At 55.2% G+C, this 24,315-nt stretch overlaps 11 protein-coding genes across 11 annotated transcripts; 8 read left to right on the top strand and 3 right to left on the bottom strand.

Moving 5' to 3' along the window:
* Positions 1-2,535: 2,535 nt before the first annotated feature.
* Positions 2,536-5,012, top strand: LMH87_003720 (uncharacterized protein; the record flags this gene model as incomplete). Its single annotated transcript, XM_056194832.1, has 7 exons — positions 2,536-2,561; positions 2,833-2,944; positions 3,001-3,045; positions 3,145-3,154; positions 3,808-3,929; positions 4,084-4,090; positions 4,996-5,012. 7 exons carry the CDS (start codon positions 2,536-2,538, stop codon positions 5,010-5,012), a joined length of 339 nt encoding a protein of 112 aa, XP_056048521.1.
* A 173-nt stretch (positions 5,013-5,185) lies between these two features.
* On the top strand, positions 5,186-5,923 carry LMH87_003719 (uncharacterized protein; the record flags this gene model as incomplete). Its single annotated transcript, XM_056194831.1, has 2 exons — positions 5,186-5,774; positions 5,835-5,923. 2 exons carry the CDS (start codon positions 5,186-5,188, stop codon positions 5,921-5,923), a joined length of 678 nt encoding a protein of 225 aa, XP_056048520.1.
* A 1,507-nt stretch (positions 5,924-7,430) lies between these two features.
* LMH87_003718 (uncharacterized protein) lies at positions 7,431-8,670 on the top strand (the record flags this gene model as incomplete). Its single annotated transcript, XM_056194829.1, has 3 exons — positions 7,431-7,529; positions 7,595-8,211; positions 8,286-8,670. The coding sequence occupies 3 exons, from the start codon at positions 7,431-7,433 to the stop codon at positions 8,668-8,670; spliced, it is 1,101 nt and encodes a 366-aa protein (XP_056048519.1).
* A 591-nt stretch (positions 8,671-9,261) lies between these two features.
* On the top strand, positions 9,262-12,168 carry LMH87_003717 (uncharacterized protein; the record flags this gene model as incomplete). Its single annotated transcript, XM_056194828.1, has 3 exons — positions 9,262-9,559; positions 9,649-11,547; positions 11,714-12,168. 3 exons carry the CDS (start codon positions 9,262-9,264, stop codon positions 12,166-12,168), a joined length of 2,652 nt encoding a protein of 883 aa, XP_056048518.1.
* Positions 12,169-13,230: 1,062 nt separating this feature from the next.
* Positions 13,231-13,825, top strand: LMH87_003716 (uncharacterized protein; the record flags this gene model as incomplete). The annotated part of the gene is made up of 4 exons (XM_056194827.1): positions 13,231-13,244; positions 13,384-13,531; positions 13,629-13,731; positions 13,794-13,825. The coding sequence occupies 4 exons, from the start codon at positions 13,231-13,233 to the stop codon at positions 13,823-13,825; spliced, it is 297 nt and encodes a 98-aa protein (XP_056048517.1).
* Positions 13,826-14,102: 277 nt separating this feature from the next.
* LMH87_003715 (uncharacterized protein) lies at positions 14,103-16,634 on the bottom strand (the record flags this gene model as incomplete). The annotated part of the gene is made up of 1 exon (XM_056194826.1): positions 14,103-16,634. The coding sequence occupies one exon, from the start codon at positions 16,632-16,634 to the stop codon at positions 14,103-14,105; it is 2,532 nt and encodes an 843-aa protein (XP_056048516.1).
* A 790-nt stretch (positions 16,635-17,424) lies between these two features.
* On the top strand, positions 17,425-17,992 carry LMH87_003714 (uncharacterized protein; the record flags this gene model as incomplete). Its single annotated transcript, XM_056194825.1, has 2 exons — positions 17,425-17,431; positions 17,487-17,992. The coding sequence occupies 2 exons, from the start codon at positions 17,425-17,427 to the stop codon at positions 17,990-17,992; spliced, it is 513 nt and encodes a 170-aa protein (XP_056048515.1).
* Positions 17,993-18,096: 104 nt separating this feature from the next.
* Positions 18,097-20,927, bottom strand: LMH87_003713 (uncharacterized protein; the record flags this gene model as incomplete). The annotated part of the gene is made up of 3 exons (XM_056194824.1): positions 18,097-20,652; positions 20,709-20,753; positions 20,811-20,927. 3 exons carry the CDS (start codon positions 20,925-20,927, stop codon positions 18,097-18,099), a joined length of 2,718 nt encoding a protein of 905 aa, XP_056048514.1.
* A 914-nt stretch (positions 20,928-21,841) lies between these two features.
* On the top strand, positions 21,842-22,141 carry LMH87_003712 (uncharacterized protein; the record flags this gene model as incomplete). Its single annotated transcript, XM_056194823.1, has 1 exon — positions 21,842-22,141. The coding sequence occupies one exon, from the start codon at positions 21,842-21,844 to the stop codon at positions 22,139-22,141; it is 300 nt and encodes a 99-aa protein (XP_056048513.1).
* A 327-nt stretch (positions 22,142-22,468) lies between these two features.
* On the top strand, positions 22,469-23,245 carry LMH87_003711 (uncharacterized protein; the record flags this gene model as incomplete). Its single annotated transcript, XM_056194822.1, has 1 exon — positions 22,469-23,245. The coding sequence occupies one exon, from the start codon at positions 22,469-22,471 to the stop codon at positions 23,243-23,245; it is 777 nt and encodes a 258-aa protein (XP_056048512.1).
* Positions 23,246-23,739: 494 nt separating this feature from the next.
* LMH87_003710 (uncharacterized protein) lies at positions 23,740-24,293 on the bottom strand (the record flags this gene model as incomplete). The annotated part of the gene is made up of 3 exons (XM_056194821.1): positions 23,740-24,035; positions 24,120-24,169; positions 24,280-24,293. 3 exons carry the CDS (start codon positions 24,291-24,293, stop codon positions 23,740-23,742), a joined length of 360 nt encoding a protein of 119 aa, XP_056048511.1.
* Between the last annotated feature and the right edge of the window lie 22 nt (positions 24,294-24,315).

The following is a 24,315-nucleotide window of genomic DNA, read 5'->3' as shown; positions in this document are numbered from 1 at the left end:
TTGACCATCAGGATGACCCTGGGTGATGGCTTTTCAGCTAGCAACGCGATTGGCATCGTGGCTGGAAGAGTTCACCACAAGACCCTATGGCGCGCCACGAGCTGGGCGCGAAATAACCGTCGCCTTTGACGACAACAAAAAGAAGAAGCATGAGCCAAAAAGAAAACATACAACAGCCGGTGTTCGCTGGTCGTCACCGACCCAACTACTAATCTGCCGGTCAGTAGCTTGACAGCTGCGGAGCAAACGGGACGCGGTATTCTCTACTGCCTGTGGTCGTATGTATCAGCAGTAAGCCAAATTCGCATTATATCCATCACAAATCAGCTTGCCTGTAAGGACGAGATCTTAGGCTCCGCTGTTGCGCACCTGCGCTGAGAGTAGTATGCCAGGTCACGTCTGACTTCCCAGACATTTCACTTCATCATAGAGTTTCTCATTTCGAGTGATACACTGTGTGTGGGGATGCAAGCTTGACGATGGAGCCCGCGATGGTGATAATTGGTCCGTAAAAGGGCCATGGACTCTCGAGCAAAATGCCCAATGGCGTAGAGGGCTTGCGCCAAATTGGGAAGCCAGGGCGGGCCTACCCAAGACTTGTTGGACTACCCTACACCACTTGCACGAAATGTAGCAGGCTGTTCCTGCCTCTGTGCTTGGAAGTCACTCGGTAGAATAAAGCGCTACAGTTCTCTTCCCTCTTATATTGTGGTTCTATTAGCATGATTGGTACTTTGATCACTGTTGGGTCAAGTCGGCGGACCCCGCTGCGACAGCCATATTTTTCCCAATGCAACGTCTGTCCGCAAGAGAGGTGGTGCATGGCGGCACCGAACACGGGCAATGGAGAGCCACGAACAGCAAGAGAAGCATGCGACCACGCCTCCATCATTGTCGAAGAGGAGGTAGACGCAGGCAGCCAAATAAACACCCTCGGCATACCCATCGCGCTGGTTGTGGCGGAAGACCTGCGCAGGTACTCCGTATTGGGGGGGAGAATGCGCCAATACCATTGGCTCACACCGACTTTTACGACAAAGCATTCGAGCCATGGCCAGCCATGTAAACAGTAGTCCAGCACCCGTCTCTTCTCAGGAACTGGCGTAGGCGGCGTCGGCGGCGCACACGTCGAGCATCTCACGTGGCAGAGCCCGAATTAGAAACAGAAGGCCGAATGCATTGCCATCCCGAGTCTTATCTTGCTTGGGGCGAAGTATGCATTGCCGGCAAGCACTTGGCACAACATTATATTGGAAGTTGTCAACTCATGGCGCGGGAAGCATCACAGCTGCCCAATAGTGGAGACCTGGCAGTCATGACGACGTCTCCCAGTCACCGCCTCAAAGAAAGCCACTGTCGGAATAATCGTGCCTGCTTCAGAGGGCTGCAGTCTACTTGGGCCGGTTCGGGTGGATTGGACGGATGTCTTTGATAGGACCGGGCGAGCCTGACGAAGTATGGTTACACAAGCCCAAGACGCGGGTGCATCGTCATGGCACGACCGAGCATCGGACCAAATTTGAGGCACCGAGCTAGTGCGCATAACAAAGGACCTCAGTGCCTGGGAGACGCATAGGATTACAGCCACGGGTGTGTGCTTGGCGGGCATTTTGGCGATGATACATGGTAATGCGTGATGGTGAGGTGCGGGAGATGGTGTGCAGCGCTGTCGCTTTAGCAGTTGGCAGGCACAAGGGGATGCCAGCTCAGAGGACCATTTAGGTAGACACGTCCGGGGAGGGCGTCGATCACCCCCCCTGAACGGGCGAGCTGGCAACGGGAGCTTTTGCCCTTTCCAACAGGCGTGAATAACGCATCCATCAGGCTGAGGCTAGGGTGGTAGCAAGCTGGGCGGGCTGGTTATTATTAGAGCACGGCATGGCTGGCTGTTAGTGGTGGTAGCGAGCCATGACCGGAGATGAGCAAGAGCTAGACCAGGGCCACTGGGCAAATGGCGACGCGGAAGAGCATCTAATTCGGAAACTTTGTTTTGGTGACCAGGGCCATGTCTTTAACCTGGTTCCTGCTCAACGCTGCCAGGCAATGACGGCACCTGTTGACTGAGCAGGATGACAGGCTGCGCTGGGGTGGACGGGACTGCGGTGGTGTGCCGTTCCTGTTTGGTGGTGGTGCGAGGGGGTTTGAAGGGTGGTGGGCAGAGTCTGCATCCTGCTGCTTCTGGACAGAAGGATGCGGGCCAAGTATAAAAAGGAGCGAGCTGAGGGCGTCTTGTGATGACTTGACAGTCTCTCTCTCTTGCCGGGTCGAAGGAGAAGGACGGACGAGACCAGGAAAATCATATCCATTGACGGGCGTTGGCTGGCACCTACATAGTTCGCGTGCGGTGCACTGCTGATAACCACACAACCTACCGGTGGTCCAAGTGGTCCGGTCCTGGCAGCTGGGAGCTGCCCACTGCCACCCGGCAAAGATAAAAGGTGGGGCAACAAAGGGACTTGGCAAAGCACGGAAGTGGCACGACGAGCAGTTGGCCAATCAAAGGCCCGGACAGAGGCAGCCAGCGACTTGACCCGCATGGGAGCTGAATCAGCCAGTCAGAGGTCTTAAAAGCCCGAGGCCCCCCATCCCTCAAATCACGTTGAGGCATTTTGGTTTCTCCCTCTTGCACGGTCCAATCAAAACCCCCCACCCACCTCTTAGGCTGTTTCCTGCTCTTGTCTGGCCGCATCCAACGACTGGGCTCGATTGCACAGAGCAACACTGACAGGCTACCGGTGCTCCGTACAGCACAGGTTGTATGACCTAGCGACACGCACGCTGCCGAAAAGAAACAAAATCGATCTAGACAAAACAGGCATTTTGACGAATCAGCTTGGAGCAGTCGCTTGTCGCATCGACAAGCAGAGGTGCTGATACTGGTACCAACACCGCCTATTTACCTACCAACGCAACGGGCGGAATCCTGGATCAACCACGACACGAGGTCTCCCGCTCCACACCCGAGTTTGGTCCGAGGAAACCCGCTAATCTTATGGGCAGGCCTCGAAGCACTCTAAATTATTTATTTACCAGCAGCCACTACAGGTCAGCCACGCTATTTCAGCCGTGGCGTGTCTGCAGCCTACTGGTACCAGTATTACTGGTGCTGTGCTCTGTACTCGGTATACCGAGATAGACGGGTAGTTTTTTTTTGGTAAGTTGCCCGAGTTCTGTTTTCCTTGGCTGCGGATGACATTCCACGGTATCGGCTACCAGAGTGTCTCTGGCCGTGACCCCCGCCCCCTCACCTACCTTATGTACCAGTACCACTGGTAGGTTGGCACTTGGCAGCTTTCCGCAGCGCGCCCAACTGATTCCGCCCACGGCACGCAGAGCTCGGCAATGCGCCGGCTTGAGCGCGGCTTGGGTGTGGGAGCTCCGAGCTTGGTCGACTGGCGTGATGCAGCTGGAGCCAGATTGGGGATGGCGGCGAGCGGGCTCTCTCAGCACTCAGTACTCAGCAGAGGCCCTTTGATGGTTACCTACCTGGGTACCTAGGTACCTGATTACCTGATATTATCAGTACCTATAACACTGTTGCGCTGCGGCAAACAGGGCTTGGAAAAGGCTGGACGCCCGATTTTCGAGTTCTGCTGCCATGCCATGCCATGCCATGCCTCGCCACGCTCGCTACCTACCTACCTCCAGCCTACCTGCCTACCTAGGTACCTAGTCGACCTGCCTGGATCCCCCTGCTAGCACCATCTGCAGCCCACTGTGCCCGCTGAAACCTCCAAAAACTACTCGCTCCTCCAATTCTTCACGCACCAACCACCTTCTTCCATCCGCTAACCGGCCCCCTCCCAGCCAGCAAATCAGCTTCTCGCACCGCGTCTTTTCCCAAGGCCATCGCATCTTCGCGATACACGAGGCCTATCATCGTCGTCGTCGCTGCTCTCTTTCTCTTCGCCATTGGATACTTCACCATTGTCAGCTGACACGGCGCGTCTGCGGCGTTTGCTTGATCTACCCTCGACATTGCCAACCCCATTCTTAATTGCAGCAAATCACGCTTTTTTGCTGCTTTTTCTTTGAGCCGCTGCGACGCGCTCATCTACGGCCCAACATCCGACTGTCGCACAGCTTCAAGGTGAGCTCTTGTCCTACTTTTCCTACTTATACACCTTTTCCTGCCCTCCAGCACGCCCGAGAATGCTCATCCCACTCGCCCTTTGACCCCAACTCCCTCTCTGCGCCCCGGGCCTCGCTTCGCGCCGCGCACTTGGCCTGCGCGCTTTTCCCTGCCTCGCCTTGTTAGAACAGGCCCAACACAACAGAAGCTGACAGTTGCGCCTCAGCCTGGCCGTTGCACCGTCTTCGCCTCGCCCTGTCCAACTGCAATTGTACGCCACTGTTGTGTAAGTTCCTGACCCTCTCACGGTGCTCCCTCATCTTCATCTTCCTTCTTGTCCGGCCTGTTGCGTCGTCGGCACCGCCTGTCCCCGACGAAGCCGACTCGCGCTGCTTCGCCTTATCAATGCAACCTCGCTGCAGGAGCCCGGCTTCTTGCCACGAGACGGTGCTGCCATCGAGCATTGCGACAACTGTCTGCTTCTTGTTGAAATGCGGTGCAGAATTATCCCCACCACCATCATCATCATCATCATCATCATGACCATCGCTGCCCTGGCTGCTTGCGGATGAGCACTTGGAGCGCCCACCGCGCTATTGGGCCAACAAGCGGCCCAATACCACCATCCTTCCCATCGGGCCTCTTTACACCCTGGCCAAAGCTGCGCCGGCTCCTCATCGCCAGTTCATCCTGTCACCTTTCACGCTCCCAAAAAAAGGGTGCTTGAGCCTCCCCCGCCGCCGTGCAGCCTGTTGCATGAGCTTTGCCAGCGCATCAATGGGGGAGGGGCACCACCACCCCGCTAGCAACAGCTTGGGCAGTGCGATCGCAGACCACTACCTACCTATGCGCTCATTGTTCTGCCATCCATGCCTAATCAATAAGCCGGTGATGTAATTTGCTAACGTACTCGGCATTCGTAGACTTGTGCGCGTTCTAGGTCGCTTCGCTTTGTCTACCTAGGTACCCGCCACTGGCGTCTCATATACCGCGACCCTCTCCGCACCCCGAAATACCGGCTGCGTCAACAAGTCGCACGGCGTACCACAGTCGCTCATTCGCCTGCTGCCAACACACTACAAGGCCGGGCCAAGTTTGGCCTCAGCGCACAGCATGTATCAACCTCAATATGGCGTGCCGCAGCAAGGCATGCAGCCAGTCGCTTACAACATGAACGGCATTCAAGCTGCTGCCATGGCAGCCACCGCCGCCGCATCTGGCTCAAATTACCCCTACATGCACTCCGACCCCAACATGCCTCACACATCTCCCCGCATGGGCGGGAAGAAGGACGGCCGTGCCTCTCCGCGAATGAACAGCCAAATATCGCGCCGAGTGAGCCAGTCAGGGGTCCCAAACCCGCAGGCCATGATGGGTCGACCCGGCGTCCCCCAGGCGCAAATGGCCATGGCTCATCCACAGTCTCCCGAGATGGCCGCGAGTGGCGTCGTCGAAGAGTCTCCGCTTTACGTCAATGCGAAGCAATTCCATCGAATTCTGAAGCGCCGCGTTGCGCGCCAAAGGCTTGAGGAGCAGCTCCGCCTGACTTCCAAGGGCAGACGCCCATATCTTCACGAATCGCGTCACAATCACGCCATGCGGAGACCTCGAGGACCCGGGGGTCGCTTCCTGACGACAGAAGAGGTCGCTGCCCTCGAGAAGGATGGCAAAGGTCCAGAGGACAGCCCCGAAGAAGGCGAAGGTGATGTCGATGAGCCCAGGGAGCCCACTGGTGCTGGTGCTGGTGCTAAGCGCAAGTCAGAATCCGCACATGATGGACACAACAAGAGGTCGAAGAAGAATGACGACGCGGACGAGGACAACGCCGAAGCCGCAGCGGAAACCAGCTGATGAACTGGCTGTACAGGACAACCAGACACATCAGCCTGGGGTTGTTGCAATTACTTGTTACGATTTACGAATGCTGCAGGGGAGCTATCATTCTTCTCTTTTGCTTCTTGCTCCTTTCAACTCTTTTTCTTTTTCTTCGACCAGGATATCGAGACCGTGCGGATTTCGCGGCATATATAAAACGCACTCTCTACCGAGCAGCCTACAACGACTCACTGGCTGGTTCCTCTTGGCCAGCACCCTCGGTTTGCTCAGCGATGGGCACCCTCAAACTCTTGCTTAGGCGTACTGTAATTTCTTTTCAGGGACATGATGACTTGATGTGGGTTGTGGTGCGGCGCGGAATACAATGTGTTGATTGTGTTTGGCGCACTACGGGTAGGCGAATGGATAGGATGCTTGGGTGGGCTTTGATGTGATGAATACCCCCCAGCGCTTGTCCGGCGATGTTCTCTCGGCCTGGACCTGGAGGTTTTGACGGACTGTTTGCGACACCGGAACCAGAGCAGACAGCGTCGGCCAATGCATTGGGACAGCCACTAGGTTGTACAATGAATTGAAAACGAAGAATGAAAAACTCGGAAAAATCAAGGGCCGCAAAAAAAGACGAGTGTGTCGAATCGAGGGGAAGAACTGAGAAAGCTTGAAACGTCGCTTCATAAGCGCAGAGAGGATACAAAGGAGGAAAACGCTGAGCGCCGGGCCGCTCACATGGATTATATTCTTATTTACTCGTTTTTTACTTGATTCAGCAATGGGATCCTGAAATTTTTTGTTTGGGTGGCGGGTTATAGAAAGCAATGGCTGGTTTGGTCCGTCGCCGGATGCATGCCTCGGAAAGGACATATCTGCGTTGTTATTTTTGTCAAATTGATGATGTGTATTCTGACTCTGGACTTGTGTGCTACCTACTATGTGCTACTGTGCTACATACCTAGCCAGCGTGTTATATGCATGGTGCCTACCTACTAATCCAGCAACCCAATAACGCCGTCTCGGACTAGATTGCTCAAGTTGTTAGATGGCCATCAGCGCTGTAGTCTTGCAGATGCGATGCGTGGAGAGACGGACTTTTGGAGAATCGCCGGTTGCCTACCTAATTGCCATCTTTAACTAATTCTTGTCTTTCACCTTGCAGAATTGGGGCCGTGGCGCGTCGCAGTCTGGGGGAGCATGTGGGGCCGACGCTGCCAAATGACATCCCGCGGAGAGAGGCGAGTAGCCTCGGCTGCCTTTTCCAATTACCTTGGATCAGTCGCGTGCGCTTATTTCTGTCTCTGACATAGCTTGCGCAAGGTTTCTCTTATTGCTTTCTGACCCAGAGAAGCCGTCTCATATCTGCAGCATAAAGTATAAGCCGCCCTGTGAGCTAGTGAGACATTGACTGCGCACCGAAGCTATAGCCATCTGCACCGGTAGAGAGAGCTTCGTACCTCGCTCACCCCGCCCTGTTCAACTTCATCTCGCATCTCAGCAATTCCCCCCGTGTGGCGGGCAGTTGGACATCATGGCAGGTAAAATCAGACAACCAATCGATGAAAAGGCATTTGCCAAGTACGTGGATGAAAATGTGCCGGAGATCAAGACACCGCTGCAGCTAAAGCAGGTACGTTTGCCATGTAGCCGCCCGTATGCCTGCACCGTGTGCGAGTTCAACTAACCCGCTACCAGTTTGGCTTTGGCCAATCCAATCCGACATATCAAATCACCGATGCCGTTGGTAACAAGTTTGTCATGCGCAAGAAGCCTCCGGGCAAGATCATCTCCAAGACGGCGCACAGGGTCGACCGCGAGTACCGCATCATCCACGCGCTGCGCGACACCGACATTGCGGTGCCCAAGGCCTACGCGCTGTGCGAGGACGACAGCGTCATCGGCACGCCCTTTTACATCATGGAGTTTCTCGACGGGCGCATCTTTGAGGATTTTACCATGCCCGGCGTCGGCCCCGAGGAGCGCACCGCGCTGTGGAAGGCCGCCATCGAGACGCTGGCCCGCTTCCACAAGGTCGACTTCCGCAAGGTCGGCCTGGAAAAGTTTGGCAAGCACGAGGGATTCTACAGCAGACAGGTGCAGACGTGGACGACCATTTGCGAGAAGCAGGCCCAGGTGGCGGATGTCGAGACCGAGGAGCCCGTCGGCCAGCTGCCGCACTTTGAGGAGATGATGGCTTTTCTCGGTGACGTAAAGCAGCAGCCCAAGGACAGAGCGACGCTCATTCACGGCGACTACAAGATTGACAATGTCATCTTTCACAAGACGGAGCCCCGCATCATTGGCATTCTAGAGTAAGTTCTTCTCTCTCATGTTCCCGACTCGGGTTTCTCGGCGGCCAGATGACGCTGACAGGCGATCGAAACAGCTGGGAAATGGCCACCATCGGCCACCCGCTCTCCGATGTCTGCAACTTCCTGACCCAGTTCTACTTGGCCAAGGCCTCGGAGGGAATGCACGCCGAGTCGGCCGCCTTCCTGCCCGGCAAGACGCCTGGCCTGCCGCAGCCGGACCAGATCGTCAAGTGGTACGCCGCCGCCTCGGGGTACGACCCGCTGCCGGAGCTGAACTGGGGCGCGTCTTTCAGCCTCTACAAGCTCGCGGGCATCCTGCAAGGCATCGCCGCACGCTACGCGGTGCGACAGGCCAGCAGCGCCCAGGCGCAGGCCTATGCCGCGGGCAGAATACCCATGGCCGAGTTTGGCTGGCAGCTGGCGCAGCTTGCGCAAAACGGCAGCAAACCACGCCTGTAAAATGGAAATGGCCAAGAGAAATCTTGCATAGCACATGTATCAAAGAAAAAGAGCGCAAAAATAAAATAAACAACAATGCACATGTTCTGAATTGCAGCTATTTTGCCCCAGTAAATGCCAGTGATGCAGCAATCAAGAGCTGAAATGCAAGATGAGATCTATGATGGTGAGTGGGCTACAAATAGCGAGGCGCCACTGACGACGGAGCCTCGTCAACCAGCCAGTGACGGCCGCGGTCTCGGTCCTCGACTTCAAAGCTGCACGCCAAGTTTCACCCTCGCCTCGAGCCCCACGCCTATCCTGTCCTCGAGCGCTCTCCGACTCCTGCCAAGCTCCCTCGCACCGCTTCGACATTCGCGCAGGCATAGAGTTTTCATTCCCCACGGCATCATGCTGTTCGGCGCGGAGACGTAAAACGGGCGGCACCTAGTGTTTTGCCCGTTTCGTTTTTTCCAGACCTCGACAGTCCTCGACCGACCGAGCAAAAAACAAAACAAAAGCAGGACAAACTTTGTCTCGACTTGGCGCGGTCTCGAATTTCTACCGAATATACAGAGCTACAGGAAGAAAAAAAAGGAAAAAGGGCACATCATGACGGAACGACCGACGCGGCGACGCATCACGCTGCCGCCGCCAGAGGACGAGCAGCGACGGCCGCTCCTCAGCCGCATGTACACCGACCACGGCGACGACGACGGCCTCTACAGCTGCGTCACCAACCCGCACAGCCACCTGCCCGTGTACACGACGATTCACCGCATACGCCGCGACATTACCAGCGTCGTCGAGGACTACCTGAGCCTGGAGCAGCTGCGCGACGTGCGCATCAACATTACCGTCGTGCGGCCGCTCGTCGACAAGTTTTACGAGCTAAATGACCTCTCGATCGGTACGTTGTAAAAAAAAATGAAAAAATAAAATAAGATCGGAGTGGCTAGCTACCAAGCAGGATGCTAACCCGTAGTCTTAACAAAATAGTATACTGCCTGCTGGTGAATCGCGCCCAATTCCTCGACGAAGAGTCCTACTCGAGCAACCGCCAAAACGTCAACTGGACGCGCGCCACGCTCTGCGAAATCATTGCCACGCGCATCCTCCGCCGCTTTGGCGAGGACCACGACGGGAGCGAGGGCCTGCTGTTCCTCGCGCACGTCCTCGTCGCCGGCTTCGACCCGTACCAGAACGCGCCGCGGGCCGTCCGCGCGGCCGCCGAGCGGCGCATCTGGCGCGGCTACCACCGCACGCTGCCCTCGCTCGAGGTGGCCATCCTGACGGAGAGCAAGCACTTTCTCAGCTCGACGACGTGCCAAAAGGTCGTCGCCGCCATCTACGAGGGCCGCGTCATCTACACGCCCTCGACGCAGTGGGACATCATCCCCGACCACTACAAGCTCAAGCCCATCTCGCTCTACGACCCGCGCGGCTCGCCGCTGCTGAACCAGTACCGCCTGATCGTGCCGCGCACCCGCACCATCCTCGAGGCTATTCAGTTTGCGATCCTGCTCGCGCTGTACACGGCGCTCATGGTGCTGCGCGAAAAGGACAGGCTCACCGTCACCGAGTGCCTCTTTGCCGTCTACGCCTTTGGCTGGGGCCTGGACCAGTTTGCCACGCTCATCGCCCACGGCTGGAACGTGTACACGCAGAACCTGTGGTCGTTTCTGGACGTCGGCTTCGTCTTCATCTACAGCGTATATCTCATCCTGCGCGTGCATAGCTTCCGCACGGGACTGCCCGGCCCGGGCGAGCAGTCCTTTGACGTGCTCGCGCTCGCGGCACCATTGCTGGTGCCGCGACTAGCCTTCACCTTGCTCTCCGACAACCTCGTATTCCTATCGCTGCGCTCCATGATGGCCGACTTCTTCCTCCTCACGGCGCTTTCGGCGTGGTGCTTTTTTGGCTTCTTGCTGTCGCTCCTGTGGCTGGGAGAGGGCGCGCATCCCTGGCTGACAATCTCCAAGTGGATGATCTTCATCTGGTTCGGTCTCGACGGGACCGGCATCCAGAGGTCGGCCGAGTTTCATTGGCTGCTGGGACCGAGCCTTATGGTGGCTTTTGCTTTTCTCGGCAACACGCTGTTCCTGACGATTCTCGTCTCCATGCTCTCCAACACGTTCAGCATCATCTCGGCCAACGCAACCGCCGAGATCCAGTTCCGTCGGGCCGTGCTCACCCTCGAGGGCGTCAAAGCCGACGCCATCTTTGCCTATCAGCCTCCGTTCAACATCCTGGCCGTCTTTATATTCCTGCCGCTCAAGTTCATCGTGAGCCCACGCTGGTTCCACAAGATTCACGTGGCCGCCGTGCGGCTCGTCAACCTGCCGCTCCTGCTCATAATCGCCGTCGCCGAGCGCCGCATCAGCTGGGACCACCACGACTACAAGTATAATCCCGGCAACAGCAGTGGCGGCGGCGACGCGACACCCGGACGAAAATGGTTCTGGCAAAAGTGGCAGCTGTCCGCCAGCCGGTACATCCGGTCCGTTTTTGACGAGCCGCCGTCGGACGACGTCCGCGACGACATTGCCGTCGACGACCCCATGACGCACCACCTCATCCGTCGCCAGTTTACGCGCCAGACGACCGCGGGCAGCATCGAGACGCGGAAGCCGCCGTCGCGTAGGGACTCGACGTTTCCGGGCGTCCGCAGGAAGCTGCGCGGCTCCTTCTCGGTCGCCGAGCAGGAGCAGGAGAGCCTCGAGGACCGCCTGCGGGCCATGGAAAAGGCCATGGCGCGCATGGAGATTATGCTCGCCCAGCTGGTGCCGGACACGCAGGTTGGCGACGACGACGATGACGGGGATGAGAATGCGGCGCTGGGCGAGTCGGCGATTGATGCCACGTCAGAAGACAGCTTTCCGGCTGCGAGCGCCTCTGGTAAAGATGGAGACGGAGACGGATTTGCTACAGAGAGCTCCTTTAGACGCCAATAAGTAATCCCAAAAAAAAAAAAAACTATTTGGATACAATGTATACAGAGTATCGAAAACTGCGCTCCCACAGTTTTCTATATCAAAACCATCTTATCAATTACAGCTGCCAGATGCCTCCCCTGCCTATCATCCAGATACAGGCACCGCTCGAGACAAGCGCGAGCCTCGTCCAAGGGCGACGGCGGCCTGGAAACGTCGACGTATTTGCCAGCATGCGCTCGTGGTCGGCGGCGGCCCCGTCGGCGTCAAGGCGCCATTCTCGCAAGTTGTCGCCCAGTCCCCCGCGATGAACCCGACCATTGCGGCTCCTGCGGCTGCCTTTGACGAGTTCCTCGCGCGCCTTGACGTCTCCTGCCGCGGCCCGCGCGCTGGACTCGGCCGCCGTGATCCGCGCCAACGCGGAGCAATTGGCGTCGCGCCGCCCACGTCGTGCGTGTTGGGCATGGTCCGGGATGCCAGGTCCATGCCGCAGCACCTGGACGTCCTGTTCCGCCGAGGCGACTTTGACGGGTCGGCCAAGATCCTCAGGCGCGGTCAACACCTTGGAAGGCGGCTTCTTCTTTGACCCCACGGCCAAGACGGACGAGGCCGTTCGCAGCGTCATCGCCACCGCCATGCCCAACATGACCACGAGCCAGCTGGACGAGCTTGCCCATGAGATGTATACTTCGGTATTCGACGGATCTCAGGGTCATGCGGACCAGGGCTCTCGACAATATGTCCATCAACGGCGATACGTACTTTTACTGCAACTCTCTCGCCGTCAACGAGGCGTACAACGGCGCAGCCCATGCTTGTAAGTTACACTGAACCGAATTTAATGCCATTTTTGCACTATGGCGGGGCTGACGCATTCCAAAAACCATAGATGAGTTTGCTGTTACTCCAGGCGTGCACACACAAGATATCGCGTACACTTTTGACGACCCTTACTCGCCTTCGGCCTTGGCCTAGGCCCGCGAGAGTCTAGTCTTGGCCATAACCAGCTTTACCGTCTACGGCTGCCCTGATCTCGTCGTGAATGGAAAAAAGCAGCATTTTCCTAGCTGGGGCGCAAGCAAGCAGCAAGTCACGATTGGTGACGAGGGAAGCACGGTCACTCGCCGCGCTATTAGCGAGAAGTGCTGTGCTTGGTGGAGAGCCCTCCACGAGAGCATGTAACAGGTGGCGAGAAAGCCTATGGAAGCTGTGATTTTGAGCGCTCATAGACATTTGGAATAATTACATTAATAATTTCCGTAACCAGTGTCAATTTTAAATTCCTTCATTTTTCTCATCTTTCGTGTTCTAGTGTTGGCCAATTTAGAAGTCAGCTTCACCACTGTAGCGCCCGCTGGAATCCAGAGGCAAGGCCGCTGAACGGAAGCGCTCCAGTGCATCGTAGTTGGTGGGTCGTGCTGCACGTGACGCAACCGTCGACGCCTTGAAGCTTCTCGTCCTCCAAAAGTAACCCTATCGATATTGTCCAAAGAAGTAACCATCAACGTGTATATTACGCAAAAAAACCAGACAAAAACTAGGACCGACGCACCAGAGAAAGAAGCACTATAGCTGCCACGTCTGCTTCACACGACCCACGAATCTCCCGATAACCCCTCCACCACACGCCTCTAAAACTCACCTCATCATGCTCTTCTTCAGGTGAGTCTCGCGGGGAAGCTTCTCGATGCGAAAGCTTGCCAGACGGCGGCCTGTTATCTCTGCCACATGAGAATGGGTTTCCTGGGAGCAAGTCACCGGAAGCTATGAGAGTTTCTCGCTGACAGCCACCCGACGACAGCTTCTTCAAGACGCTCATTGACCAAGAGGTCACGGTGGAGCTCAAGAACGATATCCAGCTCCGCGGCACGCTAAAGAGCGTGGACCAGTACCTCAACATCAAGCTCGACGACATCTCCGTCGTCGAAGAGCTCAAGTACCCTCACATGGTGCGTCTGAAGCCTCCACCCACACGCATTGGCATCTCACTGCCTCCTCACGTCCCGACCCTGCGACGCTGTCTTTGCTGACCCTTGGCCTCCGCAGAGCTCTGTAAAGAACGTCTTTATCCGAGGATCCGTCGTCCGCTACGTCCACCTCCCTGCCTCGTCGGTAGACACACAATTACTCGAGGACGCGACCCGCAGAGGTAAGTTTCCGTTTGAAGCAAGCTCCAGCCTCGTCAGCTACTAATGGTCATCGTGTTCACAGAGGCTTCGACGCAGCAAGCCAAGGCTAAATAATGAAACAAACAAAACGATCAATTTTCAATTGAAACAGTGGATAGAGCTTTCATTTGCAAAAAAAACTGTTGCGACATTTAATGAGCATGGCAGGTGTTGATTTGAAACGGCGTCTGATTATGAAATTCATGACAGGCTTGTATGCTGTGCTATGATGGGTTCGTTAGGCGTTACAGAAAAGGTATTTACACATTGGAATACAAAAATTTTGTGCCAAAAAAGGGCCAAATGAGGAATGCGTGACATGACATGACTCCATCAGTCGTAAAGCAGCACTTCACCACCAAGCACCGCCACCGTTGCTTGATTTTCCATCCCACAACGTCACATTGAGGTTGTCTGGATCATCGTGACCCTCTATCAGTGGCTGAACCAGGCCACCCTTGCGTCTTTCCGTCAGCCATCTATCGACCCACGCCTTCATCCTCTTTCTCGACTGCTCGCTGCCGACATTCACCGTCGGTATGACCTTTTCGATCCGCAAGCTCATCAGGAACAGCGCCAGCTCCCGAAAGCTGCTGTGCTCCGAGTACGGCACGCCAAAGCACATGGCCTCCTTTGTGCTGCCCCTCTGCGGCACAAAGTCGGCAGCGCCGAAGCGCGTCCGCCAGCCTTTGCCGTGGAGAAGCTGGTGCGTCGGGATCGTAGAGGGGGGGGTGTTGGCTCCCACGCTCTTGGTGTTTGTGGGGCGAAAGTTCCAGCCAGAGGGACGGAATCCCACGATGCGGCTGAAATGCGGCTTGTAGCTGTTGAGGTACTCCTGCAACGTTTCGGCGCGAATCTCCATGAGCATCTGCATGTGGACCTGCGCCTCGATCGGGTTTGATGTCAAGAGAGCTGCCAGCTCCGGATCTCCCAGCTGCTTGCAGATTTTGATCTTCGACGGCGAGGCAAAGATCTTGGTACGCAGCGCCTTGGCAATAGCAACGCAGATGCGTTCTTTTCCAATGGAGTAGGTTCCGCATATTATCAGCAAACGCTGGCCAAGCTTTTTCTTTGTTTCAGGCTTCTCCACCCCTGTTGTGGTTGGGTTTTGAAAATACTGGCTGACAGACTTGCCAACTTCTTTCTTGGCAGTATCCCAGGCGTCGTCCTTGCAGTTGGGATCTGGTGAGATTTTGACGACCAAATCAGCGCATGCTTGTATGACATCATTCTGTGGAGGGAAAGAGTATCGAGGATTGAGATACGTGGTGTCAAGGTAGCATATGTCAATCTTTTGCCGTTTGAGTTTGCCAGAGACAGCATCTGCTACGTCGGGCCGTAGAAGTGGATGCTGCACATGATCTGGGCATGCTCTGAAATCACCGCAGTGAAGAATGCGCTTCAGATTCTTGTTGTGCCGCTCGCCAACAACCTTTTCAAACACAAACAAGGAGCTCCCTGGACAGTGATTTGCCGAGATCATTGTCACTTTTGCACCATCCGTACCAGGAACGTCATACTCCTTGTCGAATTCCAACTCGACGACCCATTTTGCAGCCGTGCGCAGCTGATTCCGCACCAAACTGCCAGTGACTTTGCTGCAATAGATAGGACCGTGTGTCCAGTTTGCGGTCAAGCCAATATAGTGGTCGCTATGGAAATGACTGAGAAAGTATGCTTGGCAGCCCTCGACAGCCCCGTACCGAAATGCATCGACGCAGATGGAGAAGCCTGGCATAATCTTGTAGAAAGGACACGTTCTCATGTAGGCCGGTCTACCCCGCGAGGCAGTTTCAGCGGCAGCGGCTGTTGACCAAGCTGTATCCTCCGCGTTGCTCGACATTAGCTGAGAGAATGCAGACTTGGCACCGGGTTTCTGTCCCGTCAGGTCAAAGGGATTGGCCTGACCAGGCCGAGGAATCGCAGCTCGCATGAAGCGCTTGCCAACCTCGGCCACCTCTACTTCTTCAGCTTTGGCGGGTGACTTTGCTTGTTCAGCAGGCTGCGGCAGCGGCATCGGATTGCCGTCAAGGCAGGCATTGACGTGTTTCGTCGCTTCGTCTTCGGATATACCTGTAAGGCTGCCTGAGCAAATAGGACAAGACTGGGCCGCGGCATCTTCCTGGAACGGATCCTCCCCAAAGGTCTCGTTGAACAGAGTCATATCACCAGACTCTTCAGCTTCTAGACGAGCCTGCTCCTTCATAAAGCGCCACTCGCGCATTTCGTCGCCTTCAAAGGAGTCCATGTCTATGTCGTCCAACTCGCCAAACTCATCGGCACTATTGAATTTGCCACTTGTCGCTTCATGTTTGAGGCTCGGAATGTCTTTTGCGAATTGCTGACCGGCTTCCATACTAGGGGTTTCGCTAACGGGCTCAACCTTGGCGGAAGCCTGTTGCACATTCGCCTTTTCGTCATCCGGATTCGCTATTTGGTGGGGAGTTCTCGTAGGAGAAGATATACTTGGCTCATCGTCTTGATCATCTTCGTCATCCGAGTCTATGATGAATGGCAATATTGTCTTCTTCGTCTTTGGTGGATGCGCAGCTGAAGCCTGCACAGGCTCAGTTGGAGTAACTGATACAGCCACGTGTGTGTTTTCGGCCACCCTCCGCCTCTTATTCGGGGACTCCAGGCCACCGGCGCCATCCTCGCCCGTACGACTAAATGCATCTTGGTCGACGTCGTTTTCGGTGGCGACAGTGGCTGCCGGGATGGGTTCCGGAAGAGTGCCCACGAACAAGGAGTCTTCTTGCTTTTCCGTCTTTTGGAAGAAATTGAGGATGCTCGCGTTTGGTTTTGCGGGCTTCTTGCTCGTCTGAAAGGTCGAAGCCGGCTTTCGAGGCGTGGCCGATCGATTGCGATTTGCCAGGGCTACCATTTTTGTGGCGAACGCTCAGCGTCAGCGGAGAGGCATTGGTGGGGATATATTTGCGGGCTGCGGCCTCCAATGGGCATCCAAAATTGGATAAACCATTCGCAGTTGATCAGTATCGCGTCAGGGGGTTTGAGTACGTGGTTCGGAGTGGTTGTTCGTTGTGTAGACAGAATCTGCGCCGGTGGTCGTTTCAAGGGTCGTTCAATGATGTGGTGGGGAGTTTGGGGGCAAAAAACACGGTACAGCGCGCTCGAGGCCATTTACAGTGGCGCGAAGTCACATGTCCTGCTGCTCCAGGCGTTAATGCGCCACCTTGTGGATTGACTGACGCTGCACGGTGTTGCTCTGCAGGGTCGATTTCGTCGAATTACTTTTGATAATAATAATCCGATCTTATAATCAAACTGCTGCTTCACACTACCGACTCGACGCGTCTCGATTTGCAGTGGCCAAAACAGGCAGATAAGCTTGTACACATAGATTGATACCCCGCTACCGAGCGCATCGTGAACAAGGTCGCCATGTTCGTTTCTAAAGTGCAATGAATCTGCGATTCTTAATTTCTCAAGATTTTTCCAAACCGCGTTCATTGTTCGGTATAGCACGTGGCAGTGACTTGTAGGGCGCGTTGGTTGCCATCATGAAGCTAGGTACTGGTAGTCACAGCGGCGGCGGCGACCGGGTCGTCATGCATCCGCCCTCGACTAGGTCTCCGTGTCGCAGCACTGTCGCCTCACACCTGTCTACTCCAAATTTCCGCAAACACCATTCCATACTCGCGCTAAACTTGAAAATGTCTTGTGAGAAACCTCTTAGTTAATCTGCGGCATCTTCAGCGACTAAACCACCCTCTAGCTTGGTTCAACACCACCAGCACCCTGCTGCATGTGTCCGCCATCCCAGAGGGTATCCCCGCTTCCAAGCTGGTAGAAGGGCTGCAGAATCATGTCAACTACCTCAAGCACAACCCTCACATGGCAAAGTACGAGCCGATTGCCACGCCGACAGATCCAGCTCCCACGATTCCTGATGCGCGTGGGGCATCGGCCACGGGGAAGCCCGACTGCTACCGTGTCACCGACAAGGTGCACACGCTCCCTGCTGGACTCTGGGACTCGGACGTCGTGAGCACATACGAGTTCATCGACGTCGATAAGGGCGTGTTTGTGCGTATACGCAGTCCAATGAGCGTCATGATGGAGTCGCTCTGGCTTGTCAAAGAGACAGAGGACGGCAAGGCTGAGCTGGTTGAGGAGCAGGTGATTACAGCGTCCCGACTGCTCATGAGCACGGTAAAATCCATGTCAGAAGCTGGATGGAACGATATTCATGCCTCTATGATTAAAAAGGCGCAGGAATAGATTGCATTTTCATTCTATAGACCATATCCACACCCACACATACATCTATACAAAGAAATCCCCATACCTGTATACCACCGTCCAGCAACGCCATGCAGTGCACTCTAAATTTTTGCCTCGGGCTGCGTCTCAGTCGGGTATTTCAGATACTTGTCAAACCACGTCAGCATTTCGTGAATAACATGCTCGTGCGACTCTCTGGCCTGATAATGATGCGGCTCGTGGGGCAAAAGCACCAACTTGGCCGTGCCTCCATTGCCGCGCACAGCCGAGTAAAAGTTGGATGACTGCATAGGCGTCGTGCCAGGATTGGCATCATCCGCTCCATGCATGATGAGAATGGGGTGCTCCAGCTTGTCCACAAAGAAAAAGGGCGACGCTTTCCGATAAGGCTCGGGTGCCTCCCATATGCTTCGGCGCTCATTCTGGAATCCAAAGGGCGTCAGCGTCTTGTTGTACGCGCCGCTCGTGGCAACGCCGGTTTTGAAAATGTCTGAATGAGCCAACAGGTTCGCCGTCATGAGAGCCCCGTGGCTGTGTCCAGTGACACCAACACGGTCCGGGTCCGTAACGCCCATCTCTACTGCCTTGTCGACAGCCGCCTTGGCATTTGCCACAAGCTGCTCCAAGTACGTATCGTAAGCTTTCTTGGGGTCGCCGACAATCGGGAATGTGGTGTTTTCAAGAATGGCATAACCAGCGAGCAGTAGAAACTGGTGTTTGCGAAGCCTTGTAAATTTGGCCTGAGAGCCAGTGACCTGGCCGGCCTGCGAGCTGTCGGCAAAGTCACGCGGGTAAGCGTAGAGAATGGTCGGCAAACGCGTACCCTCCTTATAACCTGGTGGCGTATGGAGATTGAATGACAGCTGCACTCCGTCATCGCGCTGATAAGTCACAACGCGTTTCTGAATCTGCGAGAGAAGAGGAGTTGGGTTGGGGATCTTGGTGACAGCACGGGTTACGGTGGTAAAAACGGCCTCGCCTGCTGGAGCCTCAATTTCCTTTCCGAGCGTATGCTGGAAGACGTTGGGAGGGTCGTCGGGCGACTCGTAGACTGTGAGAAATGTTGATCCGGAAGTATCGGTGAATCTGAGGAACTGTTCATAAGCCGTTCTGCTGCTGCGGAACAACCTGGTAGGCTTCAGGGTTGTGAGGTCAAAACGGTCCAAGAAAGGCCGATCTCCATCCTTTGAGGAGCCGTCGTCGTAGAAGAAGATTGCATCGTTGGCTTGATAAATGACACTGAAGCCATTCGGCAGCTTGCGGTAGACAGTCTCGCCAGGATAGTTGTACCTTTCATTATAAGACATGTCCATAATGAGTTTGGGCTCCTGTTGAGGGTCATCAACATTGACAATATAGCGACGCTCCCACTGAATGTTGATGTCGTATTCCGTCAGAATGGCAAATGATGGATCTTGTCCCCAACGGAAGCCGCTGAATCGGTTTTCCGTGCTCATGAGCTCGCGTGGCGCCTTATCAAATGGCGCCTCCAAGAGCATAACTTTGTCACGCTTCTCCACATCATTCTTCCAGTCACCACCGTCAAGAGCCTCTACCCAGATGAGGGATGCGGGTGCGTTGGAACGCCATGAAAAGTCGCGTGGGCCGGTAGGCACGCCGCGAATTGGGACACGTTCAGAAAGAGGCAATGATGCAACCGTCTGGGACTTGATGCTTGTCATGTCTGAGAGATCCCAAACCATGACATCTGAGGGAAACCTCCAGAAACCAGCATTGTAGGTATATGGTTTGCGAAGCGCAACAACCAAGAGATGGTTTCCGTTAGGCGAGGCTCCAGCGTGGAGAAAGAGATCGACCTCACCAACGGGCTGGACGGCGAGTGAGTCAATGTCTACCAAGGCCAGCTGAGAAACCATGTAATAATCGAACAAGGCTTCATCATGCTCGTTCTTGAGCGTATCGCGAGCTTCATAGGTGCTGCTCTGTCCTTTCTTGCCATCAGTCTCCTGGATGACGGGCCCCGATAGAACGACTGGCTCCGGTGGTGGGGGGCCCCGGCCATCAGGAACAAGCTTGACAAGAAGCTGCTTCTGATTCGGCATCCACTTGAGCTCACTCTCGAGTAGGGGGTTCAGTCGCACATTTGGAACCTGTCGGACGGCACCAGTCTCTCCGTCGCCGACCCAGAGATCCACAGAATTGGAGGTGATGTTCTCAAAAGCAAAGTGGCGCCCATCAGCGCTCCAGATGGGATGAGTCGTGCGTGCGTCGGCAGGTAGCGAGATGGTGATGGTACTGCCATCCTTGACCTGGACCAGCTCCAATTTATTGGCAAAAGTGCGAATGCCGTGGCCGCCGGCTGTGTTGCGCCGGTTGTGATTGGCGGTTTCCACACGCACACCAGCAAGACGCAAGTACGGAGTTGCAATATGCGAGATGGAAGGGTACTTGGCGAGCGAGACAAGAATGGTGCGATCACCTGCAGGACTTGTGGCGGTGGTGGGCAGCGCAGGCGCGCGCATGACATCGAGAATGTTGCTGGGTGGCTGCTTGTAGCCTGAAGCCGGAGCGGTGTCGGCAGAGGTAGACATGGTGTACGCTGCGCAGCGCAATGGCACTGCGAATGAAGACTCTTTTGATGATTTTCTTAAGAGAAACCAGATAGGATGTTCCGGGAAGCGAATGAGAGTCTCGGACTGGAAAAGTGAGTGCGGAAATTTTGTCGAGGACACAATGGTCCTTTTATACATACTAAGCGAATGGTGACACCGGGACGCCGTCCCGCGGCGGTGACCCACTGTGTTGTGTTTAGTGAGCGTATTCACAGCAGCAAACAGCAAACGGCGCTTCTCACGTGGTGCGGCCGTCCGCATCGGCATGCTACATAGTTTCGAGTTGAATTTACATTTCGGAAGGCAAAATAAATTGTAGCTTCAAACGTTGGTACGAGCTTCCGAGGGACGTGGCTCATTGTGTAACGACGAGGGCCAAGGCACACGACAGCGCATTGAAGACATCCGCTCTCGGAATGGTGCCATGTAAACCATGCACTGCAGCGTCCAAGCCCTGGCCCTGTCTACTGGCTTCCGGGGGTTGCTAAAAAAAAAGAAATATGAAAAGAAGGTGTGCGGTGTTGTCATCGACCATGTCTTTGTGCTTATTCTGCCGGCAAATGTCTTGGAAAGTCCACCCTGCCGTGACATGTTCGTTATCTCCCTCCCTCGTCTCCAAGTCAGCACCTGTGTTCACCGATACAAACTTGGACCAAGACGGTGAAAGGACTAGAGGCTGCCAACGTTGAAGAGACCGTGGACTCGGCGAAATGACTCGTGGTTCTCAAAAACCTCTCTATAACAAGTTTGAAAAAAAAAGATGCCTAGACTGGCGCAGGAGAGTCGAGAGATGTATTGAAGGCGGTCCTTGCTACCTCAGCCAGTTGATGCTAATAACTAAACGTGTACAGAGCAAGCACTGACGCCACTGTAGTTTTAGGTACCTCCTTGACGAGCTGAGTTACCGTAGAACCAAATACTATTAAACCGCCGAATTTTTACCAATGAATTTTGACAAAATAATTAAATTAAACATCACATTTTACTCACGCGCAATATACGTGTCGCCTCTGTGATTCACTGCTAGGCAGACATGCGAGCGTACACCGCCACAGGCAGCACCAAATGAGAACCGTGCTACTTGTGGTGATCAAGGCAACACTTCAAAAGCCTCGCAGCCCGGCCAGAACATCACATGAGAAGAAAGACAAACAACCAAGAAAAAGAGAAGAAAAAAAGAAGAAAAAAAGGAACAATGTGCATTGTTACCTACTTCAAACACCTCCAGTGTAGCCACACCTGGGCCGTCGTCACCGAGCCCTGTCTGCCCTACATGGGCTTCACCAACTGCCCGAGCTTCGCAGGTCCCGTCGTCGCCGTGAATCCCGTCACGGGCAATCATGTTGGCAACATCCGCGGCGGACGCGTGAAGCCCAAGCCGAAATTCTACAAGACCAAGACGCGGCTCTGCCCGCATTGCGATCTGCGCGGCGCATATGACCCGAACGTGGCCCGCCTGGTGCATGACATGGGATGGGGCTTCACCTGGGGAAAGGATGCAGCGGATCCTGAAGGAAACTGGGGTGTCGATTTGAGACTGGGGAGCGCAAAGAATGGGTGTGCAATTCTTTGATATTGAGCTTGTTGCAGCGTACTCGCCTGGGCAGGGACAAATATGGTGCGCATTGGAATCTTTGGCTGCTTTGCCAGGAAGGCTACGGGGCGAGAATCACGGCAATGGCACGCGGCAAATGACGGAAGTCATTTTGATGGCAAGTGAACTGCAAATTCTTGGTCAAAGGAATACTGCTACGACAACAGTCATGAAATTCTATTCACATCTTCTTCGCAGCACATCGTGTAAGTCGAGGTCAACGAGTGCCCCACTTATACGACTCTTCATCTACAACATTTTCAACATTAACCCTCTTACATCCTCCCATACCCAACTACAAGATACATGATGTTGCCTACACCAGACACCTCGCATGTTCCCTACGAGCGGGTCTACGAGCCCGCCGAAGACTCGTTCCTCCTCCTCGACACGCTCTCCTCCCCGACAGAGTGCGCCTTTCTCACCAACCGCTTCGCCCATCCCGCGCCGCTCATCGTCGAGATTGGCACCGGCTCCGGCGTCGTCCTCGGCTTCGTCCACGCCCAGAGCCAGACCATCTTTGGCAGGCCCGAGATCCTCACCGCGGGCGTCGACATGAACGCCTACGCGTGCCGCGCCACCGTCGCCACGGTGCGCAAGGCCGCCGCCGACGAGCGGGCCGCCACCTCGAACCGCAGCGGCACGTATCTCGGCTCCAGCATGGCCGACCTGACCTCGTGCTTCCGCCGGGGCGCCGTCGACGTCCTCATCTTCAACCCGCCGTATGTGCCCACGTCGGAGATGCCCGAGCGGCCCGACGCGTTCTCGCCAGAGGTGCCGCGGCCGGCGGCCGCGGACCCGTCATTTGACGACGACTCGTACCTGCTGGCCCTCTCCTACGCCGGCGGCGCCGACGGCATGGAGACGACGGACAGGCTGCTTCCGGATCTGGGGAGGATTCTGTCGACACGTGGCTGCGCATATGTATTGCTGTGTGCGCAGAACAAGCCGGACCTGGTGAAGAGCAGGGTACCAGAGCAGCTCGGTGAAGGCTGGAAGGCTGAGACAGTAGGGTCGAGCGGCAAAACGGCGGGTTGGGAAAAGCTTCAAGTTGTGAGGATATGGAATGATGCGATCGAGTAAAACACTGGTTCTTCAAAGGACAAGCCCCCTTGTACATAGCTGGCATAAATATTACGAGTTGATGACACAAAAGTTGTAGTTCACGTTTTCAAGTCTGACATTTGACATGATATCAGTTAGTCTTCTCTTCTGCCTAAACAAGTGTAAAAAGCGACAGGTTCATCAAGACCCGTAGAGTAAATGAGTACACGGCTTTTTGTGCGTCTTTTAACATGGCCAAACATCCCGAAACGCCTTATCCATCGAAAACCCATTGAATCTTTTGGTCGTGATTGCTTGAGAGAAAGAGAGGGAAAGCGGTTGTGCCCTTTTGCTATCTTGCATGCTCGCTTCCTCGGAAATTGGCGCGCAAACCGTAAGCGTCATTGAGCTGGTGGTAGCCGCCTCTCTTATGTTCCATCAATCTTCTTTCGGTTTTCGCTGCTTTCGCCGTCATTGCCCTCTTCTCCCCCCCCCAACCGAAAGAACATCCAGTCCTCCGCTCAACAGCCCGTTCAAGGACGACCACGGCCACGACCGCGACCGCGACCGCGTCCTCGGGGGCCACCCCGTCCACGAGTGGCGCGCTCAGCCTCCTTGCGGGCCTTGTTCTTGGGTTTGGGTGCGTCGTCGACTAATAGCGTGTCCAGAGGGAGCGAGTCGGGGAGGATAAAGTAGCGAATAGTCGAGCCGCGAATGTTCATCGTATCGAGAGAGATGGGTTCTTGACCCTTGGGCGTCATCTTAACGGTGCGCAGGGCAGTGTTCATCTGGGGTGTCACCGACGAAATGGTGCCGTTGACGATGGTGCCTAAATCGAGAGTGTGTTAGTCGTAATCATCCGCGTTGCGATGCGCTAGCGGCCGTCCTTTGCATGCAACCATTTCAAACGTACCGTTCTTGAGCTCAATAGTGACCGGCTCGTTGACGCACTTCATCAAAAATCTAGTCGCGGGAAGTTAGCTTTGGTCTGGAGAGACTGCGGTGACATCTAGTTCAGATAGTCGCTTGCAGAACCTGGTCGCCTTGGAGCGCCTAAGAAAGCTTTCACATACCTTACGAGCTTCATCGTGACAGATTTTACCGAAAGA

Source organism: Akanthomyces muscarius, chromosome 2 (assembly GCF_028009165.1).
Source record: "Akanthomyces muscarius strain Ve6 chromosome 2, whole genome shotgun sequence".
Classification (NCBI taxonomy): domain Eukaryota; kingdom Fungi; phylum Ascomycota; class Sordariomycetes; order Hypocreales; family Cordycipitaceae; genus Akanthomyces; species Akanthomyces muscarius.
The sequence above is the reverse complement of the archived record's forward strand: the minus strand, read 5'-3'. Positions and strand labels throughout refer to the sequence as shown.